Source organism: Ammospiza caudacuta, chromosome 2 (assembly GCF_027887145.1).
Source record: "Ammospiza caudacuta isolate bAmmCau1 chromosome 2, bAmmCau1.pri, whole genome shotgun sequence".
NCBI classification, from domain to species: domain Eukaryota; kingdom Metazoa; phylum Chordata; class Aves; order Passeriformes; family Passerellidae; genus Ammospiza; species Ammospiza caudacuta.
The window spans coordinates 102336997-102358661 of NC_080594.1; the positions used below are offsets into that span (position 1 = coordinate 102336997).

The window sequence follows — 21665 nt, forward strand, 5'->3', positions numbered from 1 at the left end:
GATGAAGTCCAGGCCTGGCTGAGATCTATGGCAATTTTGCTGTGCATTAAGTTTTGCAATGGGAAAAAGATAGATAGGATCTTCTTCTGTTTTGAAAGAGATGCTTCTTGTTTTAACATGGTTATACTTCTGAGACACAACAGTTGCAGAAAAGTTACAGTAAATAACATTTATGGATCATAATGGTTGTGGCAACAATCTTATTGAGAGTTTGTTGTAGTAATGATCAGACTGTGATTACCATCTACAAATGGTAAAATATAAATAATGCAAATAATTAAATGCAATTGTCTATGATAGATTGCCAACTTTTTAAGAGAGAACCCAGATCTGACCACTATTCCAACAATTAAATTTGTGCCAAGAGTTCAACAAAGAAATACTCCTGATGATCCTCTGTCAGTGCCGTGTGGTTATCACAAATATATGTGTGGTAAAACTTCTCCACATTATATCTTCCATGTCCCTACTTGCTCTTTTACAATGCTCTTGTGAGCCAGTGTAGTCTTTTCAGCCTTGTTCGCAGCTATGAATTACCATATTTAGTTTGCCTTTGGGCATTATGTCCTGTTCCACTTAATAAATGTAATTCATCCTCTTACTCACCTTTTATTTGCTTGTTAAATACTGGTGCTTGTCATTGCTGTTAGCCATGAACCAAAAAGTCAACACATTTTTTGCACTTGTGCAATTTTTTCCTTATTTTCTAGGATACTAAGTATTTTATATTAAACTAATGACTATTTTTAAAAAACAAGCATAAAATTTATTGCATATATACACTCTGTGACTATTTAAAAACTACAGTCATTCTGTAATTTTAAATGTAGTATTTCTAATTTTGATGCTTACGGTTACAGAGCAGATTTTCTTTTCACCTTGTGATTGTCCTATACTGCTATCATTCTATTTCTTTATGATATCTCAGTACTACACTGTGCTCTTCTAGCTACTAAATCCTTTATTTTTCTTGAGCATGAGTAAAGGTTTTGCTGTTGCAGCACCTCTACTGGCAAGGGCACTCAAAGGGGCTTTTTCAGCAAATAAAACCCACTTCCTTTGCAATCTCATCCAAATTATAGTTTATGCCTAGTGCATTTTTACTTCCACCAAAAAAGTTTCCCTCATAATGTAGGCTGTTGTTTCTAAAATCTATTAATAAATGACCTGCTCTAATGCTGCTGACAAATATAGGATCTGATTTTGAAAAGTCTAGGAAATGAGAAGGTAACATTTTCCTGAAAGTCTGCTCTGCAATCTTTTGTGTTTTGACCCTGCTGATGGGAAGCCCATTGATTGCAGTCACTATAAGCACGGTTCAAAGTAGGGTCTAGGTCTTCACTATTATTTCCTCCAAGTATATCTCTGTGCAATGCTTCGTTTTTCTTGTTAGCAGTTTCTCTAGGTAGTGATGAAATGATCAGCTGATATTTTCCTTTGAATTCTATGTAAACAAGTAAAAATTATTTAAAATCCTAATAAATTTGAGCTTTTAATGGGAAACAGGGCTTAGGTCACACAGAATAAAGTTTGGAGGGTTTTGAGTTATTTTGACTCCTTGTTAAAATGTGTGCCCTCATTTTGCAAAAGTCACTCTAATTAAGCTGTTTTTATCTGTGACAATGCAAATACTTTACTTGCAGTGATAGATGTCCTGCATTAGTGTAAACACTTCCTGCTTAAGGTCATTAACTGAGAATAATGGTATCCATTTGGCTAAAACACAGAGCCTCAGAAATAAATGAATTATTTTCTGGCACTGTGAGAATCATTACGTGATAGCATTCTTTACAAACCTAAAGACATTAAAATACAATAGAGCTGCACATCATCTTGCTGAGGCTTTGTTAGACAGGCAAATTCCAACAATCAAACCTAACTGTTTTCCCAGGTATTTGCACATCCTTTAGAAACACTTCTATTCCCAAGGAGAAAATGTCAAGTATCAAGTTGATGCAGAGGTAGAAAGAATGACATTGCGCAATTAAACACAAATGCTGGGCTATTACTCAAACCTTTAACCAGCAGAGAATGTTCTCCCAAATACCTGGCACAGCTGTTTCGTTTTCTTACACCCCTAGTTTATAGTTTGGAGCTTTTTGGAAAACAGTCTGCTCCAGGCTCACCTGGAGTGCCTGGCAAAGGGCCAGAGTCCTTCCCATGTATCCACAGCATAAGTGGAAATGAAAGGAAGTGCCATGTCTTATGGCAGACCATGGTGTGCTCTCATGGCTGTACAATGGGTACATTAAACCCCACATCCCAGAGGGGTTCTTGGAAGCCCACATATGTTCAAACCTTTAGTTATTGATTGCATTTTTGTAATAACATAATTTAAGTGTTTATGCCTCCTGCAAGAGACTTTTGAGGCTGTACAGAGAAAAAGAAAGAGGTTGTAGAGAGCAATAGGGACACGTAGTGGTTTTCCAGAATTGCTGTATGGGAATAACCTTGCCAGAATCCAGAAAAAATTTGGCAGTCTGCCTGTCAAGAGAGGCCAGACTGGTGACTCATCTGTAATAAAAGCAAGCAACAGCACAGAGATTTTTTCAGCAAGAATAGTAAGAGAAAGCCACTGTTTTTCCCATGTTCTTGCAAGGGAAAGCCAGTGGCCTATTCCTGCTGCTGTGTTGCCCTGTGGCAGTGGAATCAACAGTTTGCCGTCTATTACTTGGGTGCCAAATAGACTATCCCCCTAACACATTGCCAAGGGGGACTACATGGAGAGGAAGGAAATTAGAGAAGGCATCTCTAGGGTTGTTTTATTAATCATGGTACTGTTTTATAATGTATCTTCCTAGGAATTAATCTCCAGAGGACAGTATTTAAACTGCTTCAGCATTTCCATATTGTCCCCTCTTGCTAAAGAAGTCAGCAAGGTCCCCCACCTTGAGATGCCTTTTTTTTTTTTGTGCACTATTCTTTTTTTTTTTTTTTTTTTTGTGGTTGTTTCAAAACTTCTGGGGACGTTCCACTTTTTTCAGCAGTGACTATGGAAGCTGGTCTTGGTTTGTTCATGGGGTTGAATTTTCTGTTATTTACAGTTATTGATTATTGTGTGGTCATATATGCTAGAGAGGTAAGAAAGTATGAACTGTGAAAGCAAAGAAGCACTTATTTTTATTTCTTGATTCTATTTTGTGCCTCAGGGATTACTGGATGTCTCTGATATTTCCTGGGAGAATGTGGCAGTGTTCATTCCTTGTTCACTGGTTGATACTGAACCTGTGGTAATAGTTACCATGTTTTCAATGTGATGATAGATTTGAGGCATGCAGAAATGAACTAGACTTGTTCCTGCTAGTTACTAGAAACAACTAACTAGCTGGTTAAGAATCAAGGCTTCTGCATCACAAGAAAATAAATTTTTAAGCAGTTTCAGCAGAGATCAGAAACAGAGGAGCACGTTGTTTCCAACTTGGACTACTCCATTGCTCCTGCAGATTGTTAGTTGAGTCAGAATTTGAGTGATAGAAATGAGACTTCCCATGTTTGCAAGGACAGCTCTCATGCCACGTTGCATCATCACCACTTGTGCCTCCCCTTTCCTTTTGCCGATTATCACCGTCATGAAGGAGGCAATGCCAAGAAGCACTGTGTTTGCAACTTACCTGAGAATATACCAACCTCACTTCTGCTGCTGAAAATGGAAATCCCATTGACTGTGAATATTTATTTTGTTACTAAAAAGTAGCTGTTAGCCAAATTTCTCCAGTGAGTTTTTTCCCCCGGGGATGAAAACGGGTGAACCCATTGCATAATGTAGTAGGTAAAAGTCAAATAGGTCTCAGAAGAAAATTCGGAATGCTTCTACATTTCTAATCCATGAAGCCCTACAACATGTCAATGTTGATGGCACAGGGTGTGTTTAGGGGATGCCTTCAGGGGAAGCCTGATGGCCTGCAGGTGCCTCTTGGTGGTTTTCACCTGTGCTCTGAAGTGCACAAATACAGTGAGATGCCACTGCATTTGGAGACCTCACTGACACTTTTCTTGCAAAATTTGTGTGTATGTCCAGTAGATCACAGATTAGGCAAAGATTTTCCATTCAGTCTGTAAAGAAAGGGCTGCTGGTAGGTCTCTGGTCAGTGTCCCTTCATGCAGACCAGATTGGGTGACTACAGTCATTGTGGGAACACTACAGGAATTTCTGTGTGCACTGAGAACCCTTCTCATTGCTCCAGTCTAACAGTAGGATAATTTCCAGTATTTTCAGTATGTACTGGTGTTTCCTTATGTGTATGTACATAGGGATTACCTTAAGATGCATAATGGTTTGACTGTATTTCCATTCTTCTGTATGCAAAATGTTGCTGTATGCATGGAGTTTCCAGCATATAATAGGGGAAATAACTGAAAAAAGAAAAGAAAGGTTTTAATTTTAAGTTATGTGATATATCTTGTCATCATCTTTTCTTCCAGTCTCCTAAATCAGCTTTTATTAGTGCTGCAAAAAAGGCAAGATTGAAGTCCAATCCTGTCAAAGTGCGCTTCTCTGAGGAAGTAATTATCAATGGGCAGGTGTCGGTGAGTATGCAGCTATTTAACCTCAGAAAGGATTGTGCATTTCATCCAAAGGCACAGCTCAAGCCTGGAAAGGGAGGTAATTAGACGGCAAGAAAAGCAGTGACAGGCTTGAAAGAGAAGGGTTTTTCTGTTTCTGAAGTTTTCCAAACACCTTTTTTCAAGTGCACTAGGCCCATAACTTTATGAAAAATTTGTCCCTTAAAGTAAAATTAAGATGCTAGTGAATGAATTTTGTGGTGATAACACATTTGTCTTTATACTTTTGATAGTGTTTGTCTATTGGTTTCTTCAGATCAACTATGTTTTCGTGAGGCCCATAAGCTCAAGAGAGGTACCATGTCAGAAAAACTGATTAAGATTTTAATTTAAAAACCAATTAACCTCACAGACCACTTTAAAATTTGTTTTATCTCCTTGAACTTATTGTTTCCAGACCTCAGGCAACGTCAGCCTCCCTTTGAGAGGCACTGAACTCCTCCTCAGACATGAACTCCCAGCTCATTTTCATAATTTGCCAGAGCATCATTCCACTCTCATGTCTTTAGCCAACTCTCTTCCAAACCTAAATTGATACTGCATTTTTTCTAAAGCAATTTCTGCTTTTTAAAATAAAAAGAAGCAAACAGTATCTCCAAAGATTTGTTTCCCTTCCTTCTCCCTATTTATTTTGCTATACTGGTTATGAATCATCAAATTCAGTAGCAATGTTATATGCTGTTCTTCTTAAATGATGAAAGAAAGAGCAGTATTTAATATCCCTCTATAAAGAACATGTTAATTACCTTGATTGTAATCCTTACTAACAAACTGTAGTTTCAATTTTTTAGATTGAAAACACTAAATAGATCACTATATTCAGGGAAACAGTAAACCATTTTTCTATTTCAGTGAAAATGTTTCAACTTCAGAGGCAATATTTATTGTCAGACAGATAGTATTTAGGGAAACAGAGTACCCCAAGCCAGACATAAAATGTATATGAACAGTTATATTTTTCCAGGGCAGAAACCTATAGAGGGCAGCAGTAATGAGCCTGGCCAGACCCTTGCAGGGCATGGATATTTCTACTTTCAGTTTGGGCCAGCACCTTCCTTCTCAGTTTTTGCTTTTCTGTCAGAATTATGTACTTCTTGATAGAACAATGTTTATATTTCTCTTGTTGCATGTTGTAACCTGATTCACTAATTTGCTTGACAGGAAACAGTTAAGGACAACTCACTTCTTTTCATGCCAAATGTTCTAAAGGTGTATCTTGAAAATGGACAAACCAAATCTTTCCGTTTTGACTGCAGCACTTCAATAAAGGTAAGCTAGCTATTCCTTGGTATGAGACCTTCAGTAATTATCATTTACTTGGAATGCTTTAAAATTACTGGTGTGTTCAGTTTGAGCTGGACTCTTAGTTCACAAATAATGAGGATTTGGTCCATCTTTCTGCTCCTAAAAATGTATTGTGTACAGTGAAGAAGAAGTGATGACTTTAATGTGCTTGGAGCACAATCAAAATTGTGTGCTTGTATCGTTTTGATATGCTGCCAAACACTAGCATGATTTGTCAGCAAAAGTCAGAAGCTAAGAAGATTAAGATGTTGGTTACTGATTGAATATCATCCAGCTTATCATTCAGTGAATTTAAGATGGAATATTGTAGGATTATGTTGGTGATAAATTACTTGCCTCAGTGCAGTGCCCTCTACACTTTCCATAACACATTTCACGTGCAGAAATAAAAAGGTAAAGCCCTGGCACACAACAGAGTCTGCCAGGGAACGTGTGTGACACTGTTCCATGTGGGTTCCTAAATCAGAGGCATCATCAGTGTCTGTGAGAGCCTTGGAGCAGTGTGGTAAGCATTACTGTTTGGGGAAGCTAGTTTCAACACAGATTGGTTACCAGATCTAGAGTTTGGTTACCAAATCTACACCGAGACATGAGAGGGGCATGGGTGGGATGATTGATGAAGGCTGGAGATGCCAGCTTTAGCTAGTTTTAAGGGATTGTAAAACCAGGAATATTTAAAGAAAGGCTGCCTTTGTGCTCAGCAGCATGCTCAATCAGTTAGAGCAGCAAAGAGAGTTAGTTACTAAGACAGACAAGAAATATCCTCCAGTCTGATGGCAAAACATGCTAGAGTCACACTTGAAAATGGCATGCAACATTTGTTAATAAATGTAGCATATATGCCTTAGGCATAAGTTGAATGCAGGTGTAGATGCAAGCATTCCATCCATGGGATACAACTATGGGATATTGAATTCCTTGAGTTAATTTGAAAATTTGGCTGGTGAAGAAATAGGAGACATTACTCATGTAGCTAGTGAGTTCTCCATACCCTTCTAAGGAGCACAAGACTACTTTCTAGTATTTTCTGTTATGAGCATATAAACAACCAACCTATTCCAAGATGTTTTTCCCCTGAAGACCAGTCTTTGGCCATCACATTACATTAGTTTTCAGTAGTTCTGTCGTGGATGTGTCATGTACTGTCAGACCAAATGTCAAATCTGAAGTCATTGGCACAGATACCCATGGGGACTCAGTTACCTACCTAGCTGTATTGATGTTGTAAGCCTGCTTTGAACTTAGTCATTTTGACTATTGGTAGGAATAATTTCTTTTGCATCTAATTCAGGCAATTATATATTCTGAGGCCTTCACAGCTATAAATTACATATTCTTGCATGTGTCTGTGTATTCCTCAGTGTGGGTGGGTGGGTGTGGATTGTTGCTTCTTTGCTTAACTGGGGTGACATCACCCAGGTGAGTGAAGGTAAATGCAGATTTTTCCACCTCTAGCAGTCCAGTAGTTCACCACTTAAAAAGGAGGGTGCAAGCAGCACCTAAGCTGCAGCCCTCACTTTCCATATTGTTGGGTCATGGCACCTGGGCTGACTCTGAAATTATCAGATGGGAGGAAAAGCAAAAACTTTGGTGCAGTAATTCAGAGACTGTGTGCCTTAGCCTCATATTTTAAAAGGCCCAGAAGAGCTAGTGATGGAAAGCAGTGCCATTACCCTCTCTTAAAAGGGAGGGTATATTTAGTATTATGCTGCTTCATGTTACTGTTACATCCACAGTCTTTTAGGATAGTTTAGATGTATAAATAAAAGTAGATTTAATGTGAAAGTAATAAATTCCCCATTGGTCAGAATAGTATAATATTAGCCTTTATTATTTAGAGTGATAGCTAGCAATTCTTTGATGCTATCTTATATTCTCTACATTGTAGAGAGCAGTCCCCATCTTCCCACTTACATTTTTTCATCCTTCCACCAGTTTCATCTTGATTTTCCTTAAACACTCTGTAATTGATCAATTAATCTTCCTAAATTATGTTAAAACACTTGGATTACAATTTGTCATGATCTCCTTACTAAATCCTATCCATCTGGATACTTACGTATATCTGAAAATCTTTCAGATGGAAGGAAATGTTTTAATCTTGTCACCAACATACTGTGAAAGTGTTTCTAAATGATGGGTTATTATGTATTTCTTTTTCCTACAGTATTCACTAAAGTAAAAGATACCTTGACAAATGATATTAATAAATCTGCATACATTTACAAAGCATTATATGAAAGTAAGGTAGGGATTAGTTGAATAGTTTTGTGAAGAGGTTTGTTTAGCTGCTATTTTAGATACAGTTGTTCCCAAATTAACTCTCCTTAGTCATAATTCAGTGTGAAAAAAGCTAATCAGGAGTCTCTAAAAATTTATATGGTCCATCAGTTTAGAGCTATTGTTCTGCACAGTCATCATCATTGACTTTTCTGTCAGCATTTAAAGCTCAAGAAGTGAAATTTAAAAACCCCTTTGCCATAAGAACAAATAAAGGCCATTCATCTAAATTTTTTTGTTGAACTTATAAATTTAATTTGTCTACTTGATGGCGTGGCCCTGATAAAGGGAAGAGAATAGTGATAAGACCATCTCTTCTTTGCTGATGGGTTTTATTTCCAGGGAGACAGATATGATTTAAGGGCCATGCCAATATAATTTCCATGTTAAATCTCAACAGAATGTTGTCCATTCCTGGCAATCCCATTTATGTATTTCTCACGTTCATATCTGTTACCATCTTGGGGATATTTGAAGAATTGTTGTGATGTCCTGGAAACTTGTGCAAAACAGGCACAAAGCCTGGGCTTCTGCCCTCTGCTGGGTACATTCAGGGTGTGCGGCAGTGAAGAACCGGATCCCAAGCATTTAATTAATTTAAGCACTTTTTATAAATCCTTTGTTAATTAGGATGTCATCTTAACACTCCAAGAAAAGCTTTCCATCAAGTGTATTGAACACTTCTCCCTAATGCTGGAGCAGAGAGTGGAAGGATCTGGAACGAAGCTCCTTTTGCTACATGAACAAGAGACTCTAACTCAGGTTTGTGTAATGGTCTATGAAAACAGATATTAATGAGATGGCTTAATCAGTAAATTTTCCATCTTTTTCATTACTCAGATGAATTAGCTGCAAGCTTTTTAGTTTGATATAGTCTATCAAATAGCTAGGATATTTAGAAGTGATTGAAAGAATAAGGTTCTCACAGGAATTTTCTGATATAAAAACATTATATTTCATTGCTTTATTGGGCCTTTCAAAAATATAAAGAATTTGAAAAATCAGACTGAAATCTGAGAAATACTTACCTAACCTTTTCCTATCACATGAGGTCCAGCTAGTGAACATACTCAACAGCTGGAAAATCCATGGTAACAATTCTGAGAAGCACAGTCTGTCCAAATTTATTTAAAAGCCTTATTTTGATATTTCGTTCCAATTTGATTATACAGATCTGTATCTGTGTGACAGGGAATAGTCTCTTTCTGATGAAGTCAAGTTTGGCTTGTTTACACAGAGGTACATTGTGTCACTTCATTGATGATGAAATGTGACACAGAAAATGTTGGTGTGACTTTCTTCCTTAGATCGGGGAAGTGTGACTAAAGTTAAACTTTCTTCACAGTTATCAGCAGAGTACCCTGATTTTATCTGCTTATCATTTTGCCAAATTGTTTAGCCTGAAATTTTCTATTATATTTCTGTGTTTCAGGAGAACATTAGTATATTTTTTAATTTCAGTTAAATTGGAAAAAGAAGGAAAAAGGAAAAATGGATTGTTAGATGTAGATACTTAATTTAAATGACAGAATTCCTGTAATTATAATTAGTCTGTGTAATGGTGTGAAGGAGCTTAGTTTACCAGATAACAGTCTTTGTAGCATTTTCTAACCTTTAAGCACTTGCTTTTGCCATGTTAACATTCTTTTCTTGGGAGTATAAGCTACCCAGTGATTGAACAATATCCAGAAATACTCAGTACTTGTCCTCCTAGCCCAGCCATCTCCTTGAAGTTATTGGTAAAATTCTCACCGAAATCAGAAAGATCAGAATAAACCCAGTTAGTGAGCTTTCAAAAATCCTATCTGGAGCTTTTATTAATATGTGCAGAGTATGTCTATATACTTAGGAAAGAGGTGAGACAATGTGCAATAAATAGAACTTCTGAAAATTGTTTGAGCAAGGCAGAGATTTCTATTGGAGATTTTTAAAAGTACAGTTTTGTCAAGAAAATATGTTGATTTTAAAGTACCCTAACTCTCTAACTGCATTAGCCTAATGAATAAATTACATAAACTACATTAATTCTGAGGATGTCTTCTTTGAAGTTCCTGTAAAATCAGCAATACTTTAATTTGTCATTATAATGTTGCTGCTGACCATGACTTATAATGGTGGGTTTGGATTATTATCCAATTATTGTTTGCTAGGCAGTGGTCTCCTGTGAATATACCCAGATTACCGAGTTAGATGCTTAAAAAAGTTTTGCTGACCAACACATAAAGCAGACTTTTTAATTTTTTAACGTATTGAATCTTAGTCAGAAGTTATGGAGTAGATCTCTTAATCCAGAACAATCCAGGAAAAAGACCTAATTTCTCTCAATTTGCCTCATGGATTAAAACAAGCAAGAGAAGGTGAGACTAATGGCTGCCAAGTTGGGCCTCACTTGTGTTCTCAGACAGCCTAAGAAATAAAATGTGACCTCTCCCCAAACTCCTAACTCTTCTCTTTTATGTGTATTAGTCCAGCTGAAGCTCAATTCAGTTTGGATTTCACTGGGATGGTTTTTGTTAAGGTCTGTTTAATCTGTTTCACCCTGGTTTTGAGTGAATTCTGTTGCTTTGAGGATAAGTTTTATCAGGCCGTCATGCCTGTATGAGTCTAAAAGTCCTTCCACAAGATTATATATACGATGTTCTTAGGTAAAGAACTTAATAAGTTGCCCATGGCAAAGATCTTTTTTTTTTTTGGCAGAATTATTTTTCCTGCTACCACAGGGCTCTGGAACAGGGTAACATTGCCCAAGGCTATGGACCCAGTTGCTCTACCAGGGTTGCCAAGCTCTAATATTATTATTGCGCTGTCCTAGGTGACCCAAAGGCCAAGCTCGCATAAGATGAGATGTCTTTTCAGGATTAGCTTTGTTCCAAAGGATCCCATTGATCTTTTAAGAAGAGATCCAGTTGCTTTTGAATATCTCTATGTACAGGTAAGTGAAAGCACAGCCATTGCTGGTGTAAAGGAGAATAAAAAATACACTTACTCTATATATATAAATTTACATCTTCACATAGAAAAGCGTGGTTGCAGTGAATTCTGGCTTTTATTACTGCTGCATAAAGCCAGTGAATGCACTTGGGGAATTCGCAAATCTCTATCATCTGCAAAGTCCTCTTTCTTCATAAGTCTCTCCAAGTAGTATGCTTTGATATCTTTCCAAAATATATTTGGCTTTAGAGAAGAGTGAAGCTGAATTAATTGTTAATATTTATGGTACTGTAATATCAGACAGAAATGATGTCTGAAAAGGCACTTCCAGTAAAGGGGATGGGAGGACTGATGTACAAGCAGGGTGGTTCTCCTGAGTATCTCACCAGGTGGAATCCTGCTATCCTGAATCCAAGTATACTGATACCCTCCAAGCACTCTTTGGGATGGAGGATGGATTAGTCTTCTCTCCAGGAAGGCTGAAGAGAGCTTAGGTGAAAAAAATCATGCCTTTTGCTCTTTGGCAGAAGTACTGGCATTTTTCATTAGTGCCCATATCATAAATATCTGACACCTCTGAAAGCAAAAACAGAGTCCTGCTTCTGAGTTAGGGGTTACTTTTCATGAAGTGTTAATTAAAAAAAAAAAAAAACAAAAAACCCCAAAAAACCAACAAAAAATGGGGGGGGGGGTAAAATAAAAGAAAAGAGCAGTAATTTATTTTTAGTGCAAAATTTTTTAACATGATGCTCCCTCTACTGGTTCTTTGACAGAGCTGTAATGATGTGGTCCAGGAAAGATTTGGACCAGAACTGAAATATGACATTGCCCTGCGGCTGGCTGCATTACAAATGTATATTGCAACTGTGACCACCAAGCAAACTCAGAAAATCTCCCTCAAGTACATAGAGTAAGTTGAGAATGCTGTGTGTTCTTTAAGAGTGAAATGTTAGGAGTAACTTGTAGATTATTTAAGGTTGTTTCTTTAGTATGTCTGTATGCATGTGCCAGTTTAGATTTAATCTTTGTCCCTGAAATTAATTCAGGTGTGTTAAGAGTGGTACATTTTGTCCTTTGGGTCTGCTTTACCTTTTGATCATCTGTTTGGGCATGTGAAATAAACTATAAATGTAAATATGATTAGTTCATTTGCTTTCAGTGATTTAAGATCTAAGTTTATGTGGTCTGAATCCTATGGTTTTAGTAAAGATTAATATGGTAAAATTCAGATTATTGGTTGGTTCAGAGGACAGTAGGTCATAGACTGGGGTTTGTAATATTTCTTAAATGCAGATGTACTCCAGTAGGCACCTGTCCTATGTTAGACTCTATATATATTTAAAACTACATATACATACATACATACATGTATACAACTAAAATGAAAAATAAACATTGGAAAGTGCAAATGTGTGTATATCAGTATAGATTGAAAAAAAAAAAACACAACAAAATAAAAACTAAGCACTAAAACTTTTGTTGCTGTTGCTTAGTTTGCTTGCAGAATGGAAATAATAACTGTTACACACTCAGTCTTGAAGAGTTTATCCATCATATTGAAGGCAATGTTATATTCTATCGTATTAATGAAACTGCAAAAATAGTGATAAGTGAAGAGTCAGTCTTCTGTCAAAAGGGGTGCTTCAAGCAGAAAAATAATTTGGTAAATGGAGGCAAACTGGTTGCATTTGAGGAGGAACCAGACCTCCCCCGCCTGACCCCCAAACATAAGGGTGACAAAAAAAAGGCTCTGTTTCCATGTTCTAAAAGAAACCAATGAAATAAAATTAAATTTGTTAAATTATCTGCTATTTTAATTCTTTAATCATACTTTTTAATGTAATTAAGTAGTGTCTAACATAGACTTTAGATATCAAACTTAAATATTCTTTTCTGAATGGCATGGATGAAGAGATGGAAGGGGTAGAAGAGAAATTATTTATCATTTTAAAATACCTTTCTCATTAAAAATAAAATGTTTAAATTTAAGAAATAACATGTTATTGCAAAACTCTGGACTTGATCAACTCTCCTTCTGTTTTCAGGTAATCATTCACTTGGCATCGTAGTCACCAGTCTTTAGATAAATAATCATCACAGGAATGTGAAATTAAATATATGCCTTTTATTGCAGAAAAGAATGGGGATTAGAGACTTTTCTTCCATCTGCTGTGCTGCAAAGCATGAAAGAAAAGAACATAAAGAAAGCACTTTCCCACCTTGTCAAAGCAAATCAAAACCTAGTTCCTCCAGGCAAAAAGGTATTACATTTGCATCATAATGGAAAATATGTTTTAAAGAACAAAAGTATGGCATGCATGGGACACCTTTAAAGCTAATCTTTTGGAGAAACACCTAGCCACTTTATTTTCAGATTTAACTTTGGGTGCTGGTGCAACATAGCCAAAAATTATTAAAATAATTAATTATGTCCCAGATAAATTATCTTCTTATCTTGAGAATGACAGAGGACTGGTTATTAATACCTCTTGTATGATAACCATATATATTTTTTTTCATTAACTTAGCACTTTCTATGAATGGCAGATTTGTTAGGAAAGTTTTTGTTCTCTCTCTGATGCTCTCATCTGACATAAATGCTGTTTTTCAGATTGTTTTCTGTTACACTGTAGAGAAAGACTTTTCGCTGGCCAAGATCTAACTGGATAGATGATGGTCCTTGCAGTAAATGACCCTCCTTGCTGTTGTAAAATACTTTTCTTAGCACTAAGCTTTAACTTCAGCTGGGAAAAAAAAGGGATAAGACAATGTCTCTGAGAAATGCCTTTGTTACATGCATGCAGCTGAGACTGCTTTTAGACACCATAATGTGGTTTCCTAGAGCAGGTCATCTTCTCATGTGTAGTCAACGGAGAGGAATTGGCACTTCCAGGGAGCGATTCATCCCATCCCACATTTGGGACAGAAATAGGTCAGCTTGCTTGTGCCCTAGAAATGCTTATGTCTCTTCATGGACTATAAAAAGAACCTGAGAGTGACTAGTTGAGACATAAAATGAGCTGAATCCTGCTTCATGACACTTTGTTTATGAACTAAAAAACCTCAAAACAGCTGGTGCCTGAACTAAGGCTCATTGTCATCAGCAGAAATGCTGCTTGGAGGTCTCAGAACACATTGTGAGTGTGAACATAGCTCTATGTGTCTGACCTCAGAAAGAAAGGCTGAAGCAGTGCATGTCTGCTATACTTCTGAAACAAAAGCTAAATTATGCCAATTGCTTATTATTTATCTTGGTAGTATAAATTTGGATCTATTTTGGAAGCCCTCACTGCTGCAGGCCATACTGTGAGATATGCCTTACAGTGGCATACCGGTATCAGTTCTTGGTTAGGAGAGGTATTGCAACAGTCCCTTCCTGCAGCAAGCAGACTTTGCTGGGTTTGCTTCATTCTTTTTGATTTGAGCTTTGGAAATGCATATTCACCCACCTGCTTTCTTAGCAGGTAGGTCTGAGAAAGAAAGTGTCCAAGCTGTTGATCACCTCCTGTCTTACTTGTAGGTACCACCACAGGAACTGATTTCTTTCTGGGAGTCTTCTCCTCCTTCACATGAAGGGAAGCTCGTCATTCTCAGGGTTCTCCTGTTTTTTTACAACCCTAGTGTGTTTCTGCACCAGGTGAACACCTGGTACAGCAAAGGGCAAAGCATTACCAGGAGTTGCTCTGCTTTGGATCCATTTCCTCCTTGTTGTCTAGGAAGAATTTAGGATAGGGGCCCTTAAAATGCTGTTCAAGATTAAATAAGATTTTGAATTAGAAATCCAGTGACTGGAATGAAACTAGAAACTGATTTGAGACTGTTTTATATTATCTTCTAAACATCCAGATGCAAGGATTTACATGAGGGAAGTGTAAGGTTTGGATTCAGACTGCTGAAATGAACTGTTGCTTGTTTCCCTTCTGTCTCATAAAATATTTCCAAGTTTTCTTTTTTAAGTAGGCAGTTTAAGCTCAGAGGAAAAAAAGAGGAGACAAATTCTGACATCTATTATATAACATGATCATATGTATTCATGTGCTGTATTTAGCTTTCTGATTTATTACCTACTAAATATAGTGAGAGTGTTATTTTAGAAAGTAGGAAATGCAGTAACAAGGTGGAATAATATGCCCAACACCACAAGTACCTAGCAAAATGTAAAATATGTAGCTGACAAATGCAAATTCTCTGTTCTCTTTCTCTGTATAGGTACATAAACGTTTAAGAACTGATGGAGTTTATGAATGGAAAGCTGCTGTCATAGCCTTGAAATCCCTCAGTGAACAGATGTTTAATCTGAGTACTTTAACATTGTCCCTTCATTAAAGCAGTTAGGATGTTCTTGAAGTGCTCTGATCTGCCCATTCCCGAGTCCTCAGTGCATTTTAAATAAACAAGCAAGATATTAATTTTAAGAATGAAACTGTTTCACCTCATCTGAAGCTCAAGCATCTCAAGATTTAGTTTCAGGCTCCAAAGAACTGTTATTACAGACCATTCTTTTTATATTCCACAAATACATTTTCTTTCAGAATTTTATAATGTGATGATTTCCACAACTACCTCTTACCCCTGTTTCTCCTTTCTCAGCTCTCTGCTCTGCAAGCCAAGGTGCATTATCTAAAGTTCCTCAGTGATCTACGATTATATGGAGGGCGAGTCTTCAAGGCAACTCTAGTGGTAACATTTCTCTTAAAATAGTCTCTTCTCTTGATTTTTTTTTTTATCTAATGCCTTTTTTTTCAAAAGCTGGATCATATAATTTTCTTTAGAAGTTTAGGTTCTATTCATGTGCTTAAAAATAATTTTTAGTTTATCCAAATCACTTTTTGCTTCTTTTAATCTTGAAAATAATGTATTTGTCATAATAAAAATTATATTGGTAATTTGGAGATAGATAGCACTTTCTTAGCAAATATCACCATCCAATTATCTATTGAATGCTAAAATTGTTAGTCTGGAAAAATCTTAATGACCAAATTTTTCTTTTAACAGAAGCAGAGTCCATCCATCGTCTGTCCATCTAACTATCCACCTAAAATCTAGAGTGCAATCAACATACAGCAAGAAATTTCTTTGCTTTTTTAAAAATTATGAATCAAGTATGCTCTTGTGTATCATATCTATCTAGTAAAAACATAGTAATCTTTAATGCAGAAATGCCATGCAAATGTAACTCTGTGTAACTGAAAGAAGGGAGTGGTGATTTCTGTCACTATACAGTACCTATCATGTTTTTTACTTGTGTTTTCTTTCTTTTTCTGCTAAAGCAGGGAGAAAAGCGTTCAGAAGTGACTCTGTTAGTAGGGCCACGGTATGGAATCAGCCATGTGATAAACACCAAAACAAATCTTGTGGCTCTCCTGGCAGACTTCAGCCATGTGAACAGAATTGAGATGTTTACAGAAGATGAAAGCAGTGTTAGAGTTGAGCTGCATGTCTTAGATGTAAAAGTAAGTTTGTTATTGATTTGTGTTGATATAGCATCTTTTAATAATGCTTTTCTCATTGAGTTTTAGATTAAGCTATGCTGTTCTAAACGTTTTCATGGCAGTAGTACTCTGTGAGTACATTTTCAGCTCTATTTTTTGATCACACTACATTTATACTACAGGTTGGGCCTACAGTGTACTAGGCTGGTGTTTTCCAGCACCTGAATTCTACTTTGATTTTTCTCTCAGCTGACCCCCAACAACTTGCTTTGTTATTTTGTTCATGTATTTCCATGGTAAGAAGATGTGATGATGAAACTGACCTTCTTTTGAAGCTCCTTCTAGTGTAATATACAGTATTGTTACCAGTAAAGAATTGCCAGCTGCATTCGACCAGTGTCCCCTGTAATCCAGTGTTATATCCAAAAAGTTTACTGCAAGTAACCACATAACAACTGACAATTAAAAAAACTGTAAGAGTTAATGGGTTTTTTTTCTTTACCTTTATAATTCCAGTTCAGTATTCACAGATGCTCATCATCTACCTATAGTCATTTAATTTCTTTTAAATATCACTTAACACTCTGCATCTGTGTGGCATCTAATGGCAAACTCAGTGGAGTTTTCTATGTTATGCTGTCCTGGTTGTTTTCACTGTAGTTTCCATTTGGCTTTGAAGTAAAAGGTTTCATAGACTTTCTAGGGCATTAATCTGAAAAACCAGAGATTGAAGGTGGAGTTCTCATTGTATTTGAAACTTATATATTTGATTAAAATAAATAGAACCTAACACTTCTTTTTGCTTACCCAACTATACACAAAAAGCACACATGAGGAATATTTTACTAGGCTTTTGCTTTGAATGCTTTAGGTGTATTGACCTGGAACAGTTTCTCTGTATTTAAGGTAATGAAAAAAACATTGTTGTAAAGTAATCTTTAAAGGCTCTTTGACTACAATTTAAGAGAAATTTACAGGTTGGCGAACACAGCATCTCTTTCACCTTACTTACTTAGCAATGGTAACACCTGAGGATCTCAGGCTGCTTTGCTTGCATTACTGTGCTAAACTCATAGCCCTCTTGTAAGAAAGCTATTATCACCTTTTTACAGATGGGGAAAGTAATATAGAAATTAAATCCTTCCCATCTGCCCATAGGTAATATGCAGCACAGTATGCCATAGTATTATGTATTACCATGGTATTATCTTGTTATATTTTAAAATACAGTTAATGTCTTATTGCTAATTTTGCATATCCTCATCTCCTTGCACTTACACATGTGATCTTAAACCCAGAGAGACTGACTAAAAAGTAAAAATCTGGGAGGCTCTGGGTGGAGTTTGACAAAAACTTGCCTCTCTGTGGGACACAAGTAGGGGTTGTGACCATGTCCTGTAAAGGAGATCCATGCACACACTGGTAGGTATTCTCAATGGTGTTTTCATCCTTTCATTTACCCTCAAGTAGCAGGTTCATATATCAGGCTTCTGAATGTACCAGTATATGTTATATATGATATTATTTTCTTAATGAACAGACAGTTCAGATTTTTATTTTATTTTTGTTTCTTTAAATATGTTCTCAAGAACATTTCACTTGGCAGAAGCTGGCAATAAAAGTTTAGCTGTCACAGGACTTTTCAGCAGATTAGCAGTACTTCACAGAATTGTTTTCAGCAATCTGAGATTTTTACAGAGTTCATCAATTTCTGCCAATCACTGCAGAAAATTTGAGATTATTGTAGCATTTCAAATGTCCATTTTTAGTAGTTGCTCAAAAAAAGAGATTAATTAATCCAATGTAGGTTTAATAATTTATAGTAACTATAATAGCTATATTTGAATACCTTAAAAGAAGCATGTACTGAATAGAAGCTCAAGCTGTAGCAAAAATAGGTTAAAGAAAAACAACCTTAATATATTTTTCCAAGTTGGTGAAAAAAATTTATACAACATTCAGGGCACTTGGAACACTGTGGCCTAAGGTGCTGTAGCAAAGGCTTTTAAAAACTCATCAGACCTATTGTGGGTTGGGTAGTAAGCTGTGATCAGTTATGTTTTGGCCACAGCTTCCATCAGAATCAGTTGTCTTTTTACTAGTAAGGGGTTGAGTAGGTTGGAGAGCCTACATGTGATATTCCTCCTGGAATGAATGATATAGGTCCTTGCATCTGTCTTGTGACAGTGGGCTCTGCATGCTAAATTATGATAAATTGTCACAAATGTCCACATTTTATGAGTCACTACAAACTGTGAGTGATAACATGGGTTGTCTGTGGCCTAATTTTTATCTATGCATCTTGGTGAGGGCTTCATTTTTATTTCCTGTCTAGGAGTTGTAGAGGCTAGCCACCTTATTAAATTATATTTGAGGAGATCAGCTTTTGGTATTAAAAGCTATAGAGACTTGAACAAATTTTTTAGGCAAGAAAATGTATACATAAAGAAAAGTGAAAGAAAATGAAAATTGAATTAAAAGAAAATTAATTAAAGAAAAATTAATTAAAGTATGTTTCACATAGATGTCTTGGGTTCAGTGCTTGCTAACCTGGCAGCCACAATTTTTCAAAGCTCTGAGGTCTCACTTTTTGTTAGGACTGTCTTTTTTTTAGTGTTTTGTGTTCGTTTTCTTTGCTGGTCACACTTCTGGTGATCCTTCTCCAATCTCTTTGTCTCTGCTTATCTGCTTATTTTTTCACCACTTTTCTTTTCAGTAACACCAGGCCACAAACACTGAAATCTTTTAACCTGGCCCTGTCTTGCAGTGTAATGATAGCTTTAACCTGACTGCTGTATTTCATGAACCTCAGCTTTCCCTGACTGTTTGCTTCCCCTGTCATGCTTCTTTGCATATACTTAGTGCACCACATTTTCAGGGAAGCAGCAGATTCCCATCCAACTGCAAGACTCCAGCACCTGCTGTACCAGGTTCTCCACCTCTGGCATATTCAGAGTAATGTTAGATAATGCTTTTACCAGAGTAAGATATCTATGCAAGAAAAAGATGGAGCAAGAGTCTTAAAATAGTTAACTTCATTCAGAAAGAGAGTAATAAGTTGTTAACATGTCTAGTTGGACTTCTACCTTACTACAGCTCCAATCTTGACTGAACATTTTACACTGTTTGATATTGGTAGTGAGGAGAACAAATTCTCACGTGTATTTTTCATTGTGGTGTTTGTGATGTAATTACTTTTGCTCCGATGTAATAGTATTGTCAACAGGCAAACAAACTGAGGAGGAACAGCCTTAACTTGATTTTATTCTTCTTAGCCTATTACTCTTCTGATGGAGTCATCAGATGCAATGAATCTTGCTTGCCTAACAGCTGGATACTACAGACTGCTGGTTGACTCAAGGCGTTCAATATTTAACATGGCCAACAAGAAAAATGCAGGGGACCGAGAAACAGGTATTTATCTCACACTGTGTTACCCATGGTCCAGTGTATAAAGCAGAAGTCAACTTAAGCCAGAGCACCTCCAGATAAATAGAAAGCTGTGTCAAATGACATTTGATTGCTGGCTCAGACCTAGCACCACAGTGTTCAATTCAGCTTAGTAGTGTTCTAGGAACACTACTACCCAGTTTATGATAGCATTTCCATGGTAAAATAAACGATGTGTTGAATTTCCTTCATACTCTAGTAGACAGATGCACTCTTCCTGTGAGTGCTATTATTTTATATGCATATATCTTTTGTCAGAATACATATGGTTTTGTAGAAACCAGATGCTTTTGTGTTACTATGCCTGGAACAGCATTTATACCTAGCTGAGGTTTAGATTTGTTTTAGAGCACAGAAGTACCAGTTAAACTTTAGGTGATTAAGTCAACAGGTATTTAATTTAGAACAGAGATGAATTTGAAAACACTTTTTTGAAGTATTTGATGGCTCAGCTATCCTATTCAGAGTGTTTAATACTTAGCATCAACAAATTATTGTTTACAAATTATTTGACTTTGTTCTTTGATTTCACAATGTTGATTTTATTTCACCATGCTATAGGACCTGAAAATAGAGGGAAGCATAATATCCTTGCTTCTGAGTGGAATTGTATACCAAAATCTACCACTTTCCTGGCCGAAGGAGATCAGGAGGCGCAAATGTCCTTTGCTGATCCAAAGCAGAAGACTATAGATGTTTCTGAAAGTCTGTTATGTCCAAAAGAGCACAGACATCTGTACATAGAAAATACTTATAATTCAGGTGGATTTGATCAGCATCTGGCCAAGCAAAGTGACCCTGCTGAAACCGAAGAAACCAGAAATTTTAACCAGCCTTCACTGCTGTCCCTCTCAGGTTTGGAACCTAGCAAGAAAGCACAGGATTCTCCCAGGGGAGCAAAAGTTTCCTTTATATTTGGAGATCCCAATTTGGATGGTCTCAGTCCCCAGACTCTTGGCTATGAAAGGCTTTTGGATGAAAGTCCAGAAGTATTAGAAAAACAAAGAGCCATTTATCTTAGTAATGCCAATGATATTAAAGGCCTGGAGTTGTCACCAGATGCTGAAAGCATTCAGTTTGCTACAAACTCTGTTTACGCAACTATAAGCGATGGTAAAATATTTGGAGCTGCAGAAGGGATAGAAGAGCCTTTGCTGCATGATATCTGTTATGCAGAAAACACAGATGATGCTGAAGATGAAGATGAAGTAAGCTGTGAAGAAGATATTATGGTAGGAGAAATCAATAGGCCTGCTCTTCTCAGCCTTTCTGGTTCTAGTGATGACATTATTGATTTGACTTCACTTCCACCTCCGGAAGGTGATGACAATGAAGATGATTTCCTTTTGCATACCTTAAACATGGCCATTGCTGCTCCTCCACCTGGTTTCAGGGACAGTTCTGATGAGGAAGACTCTCAGAATCAAGCGACACAGCCTAGAGACAACAAGGAGCAAGACAGTAATCTAGGCAATGATGACATTCCAGTGTCGCTTATCGATGCTGTCCCTACTAATACAGAGGGGAAGTGTGAGAAGGGGCTAGATGATGCTGTAGTCTCTACTCTTCAAGCACTAGAAGCTTTGGCTGCTTCAGAGGAACAGCAGACGAATGACAATTCAGGTTCTTTCACCATAGTTACATTTATTCATTGAGAATCATTCCATCTCATCCATTTAGCTTTGGAAGTACTCCATTTCATGA

At 36.8% G+C, this 21665-nt stretch overlaps 1 protein-coding gene across 1 annotated transcript in view; it reads left to right on the forward strand.

Annotated features, from left to right (window-relative positions):
- FRMPD4 (FERM and PDZ domain containing 4) overlaps positions 1 to 21665 on the forward strand; it is a 293937-nt gene that overhangs the window by 267455 nt on the left and 4817 nt on the right. Inside the window, 10 exon segments of the mRNA XM_058825363.1 lie at positions 4423 to 4527; positions 5725 to 5832; positions 8779 to 8910; positions 10961 to 11080; positions 11853 to 11989; positions 13214 to 13340; positions 15670 to 15759; positions 16350 to 16532; positions 19787 to 19925; positions 20523 to 21584. Of these exon segments, the coding sequence (XP_058681346.1) occupies positions 4423 to 4527; positions 5725 to 5832; positions 8779 to 8910; positions 10961 to 11080; positions 11853 to 11989; positions 13214 to 13340; positions 15670 to 15759; positions 16350 to 16532; positions 19787 to 19925; positions 20523 to 21584 (2203 nt within the window).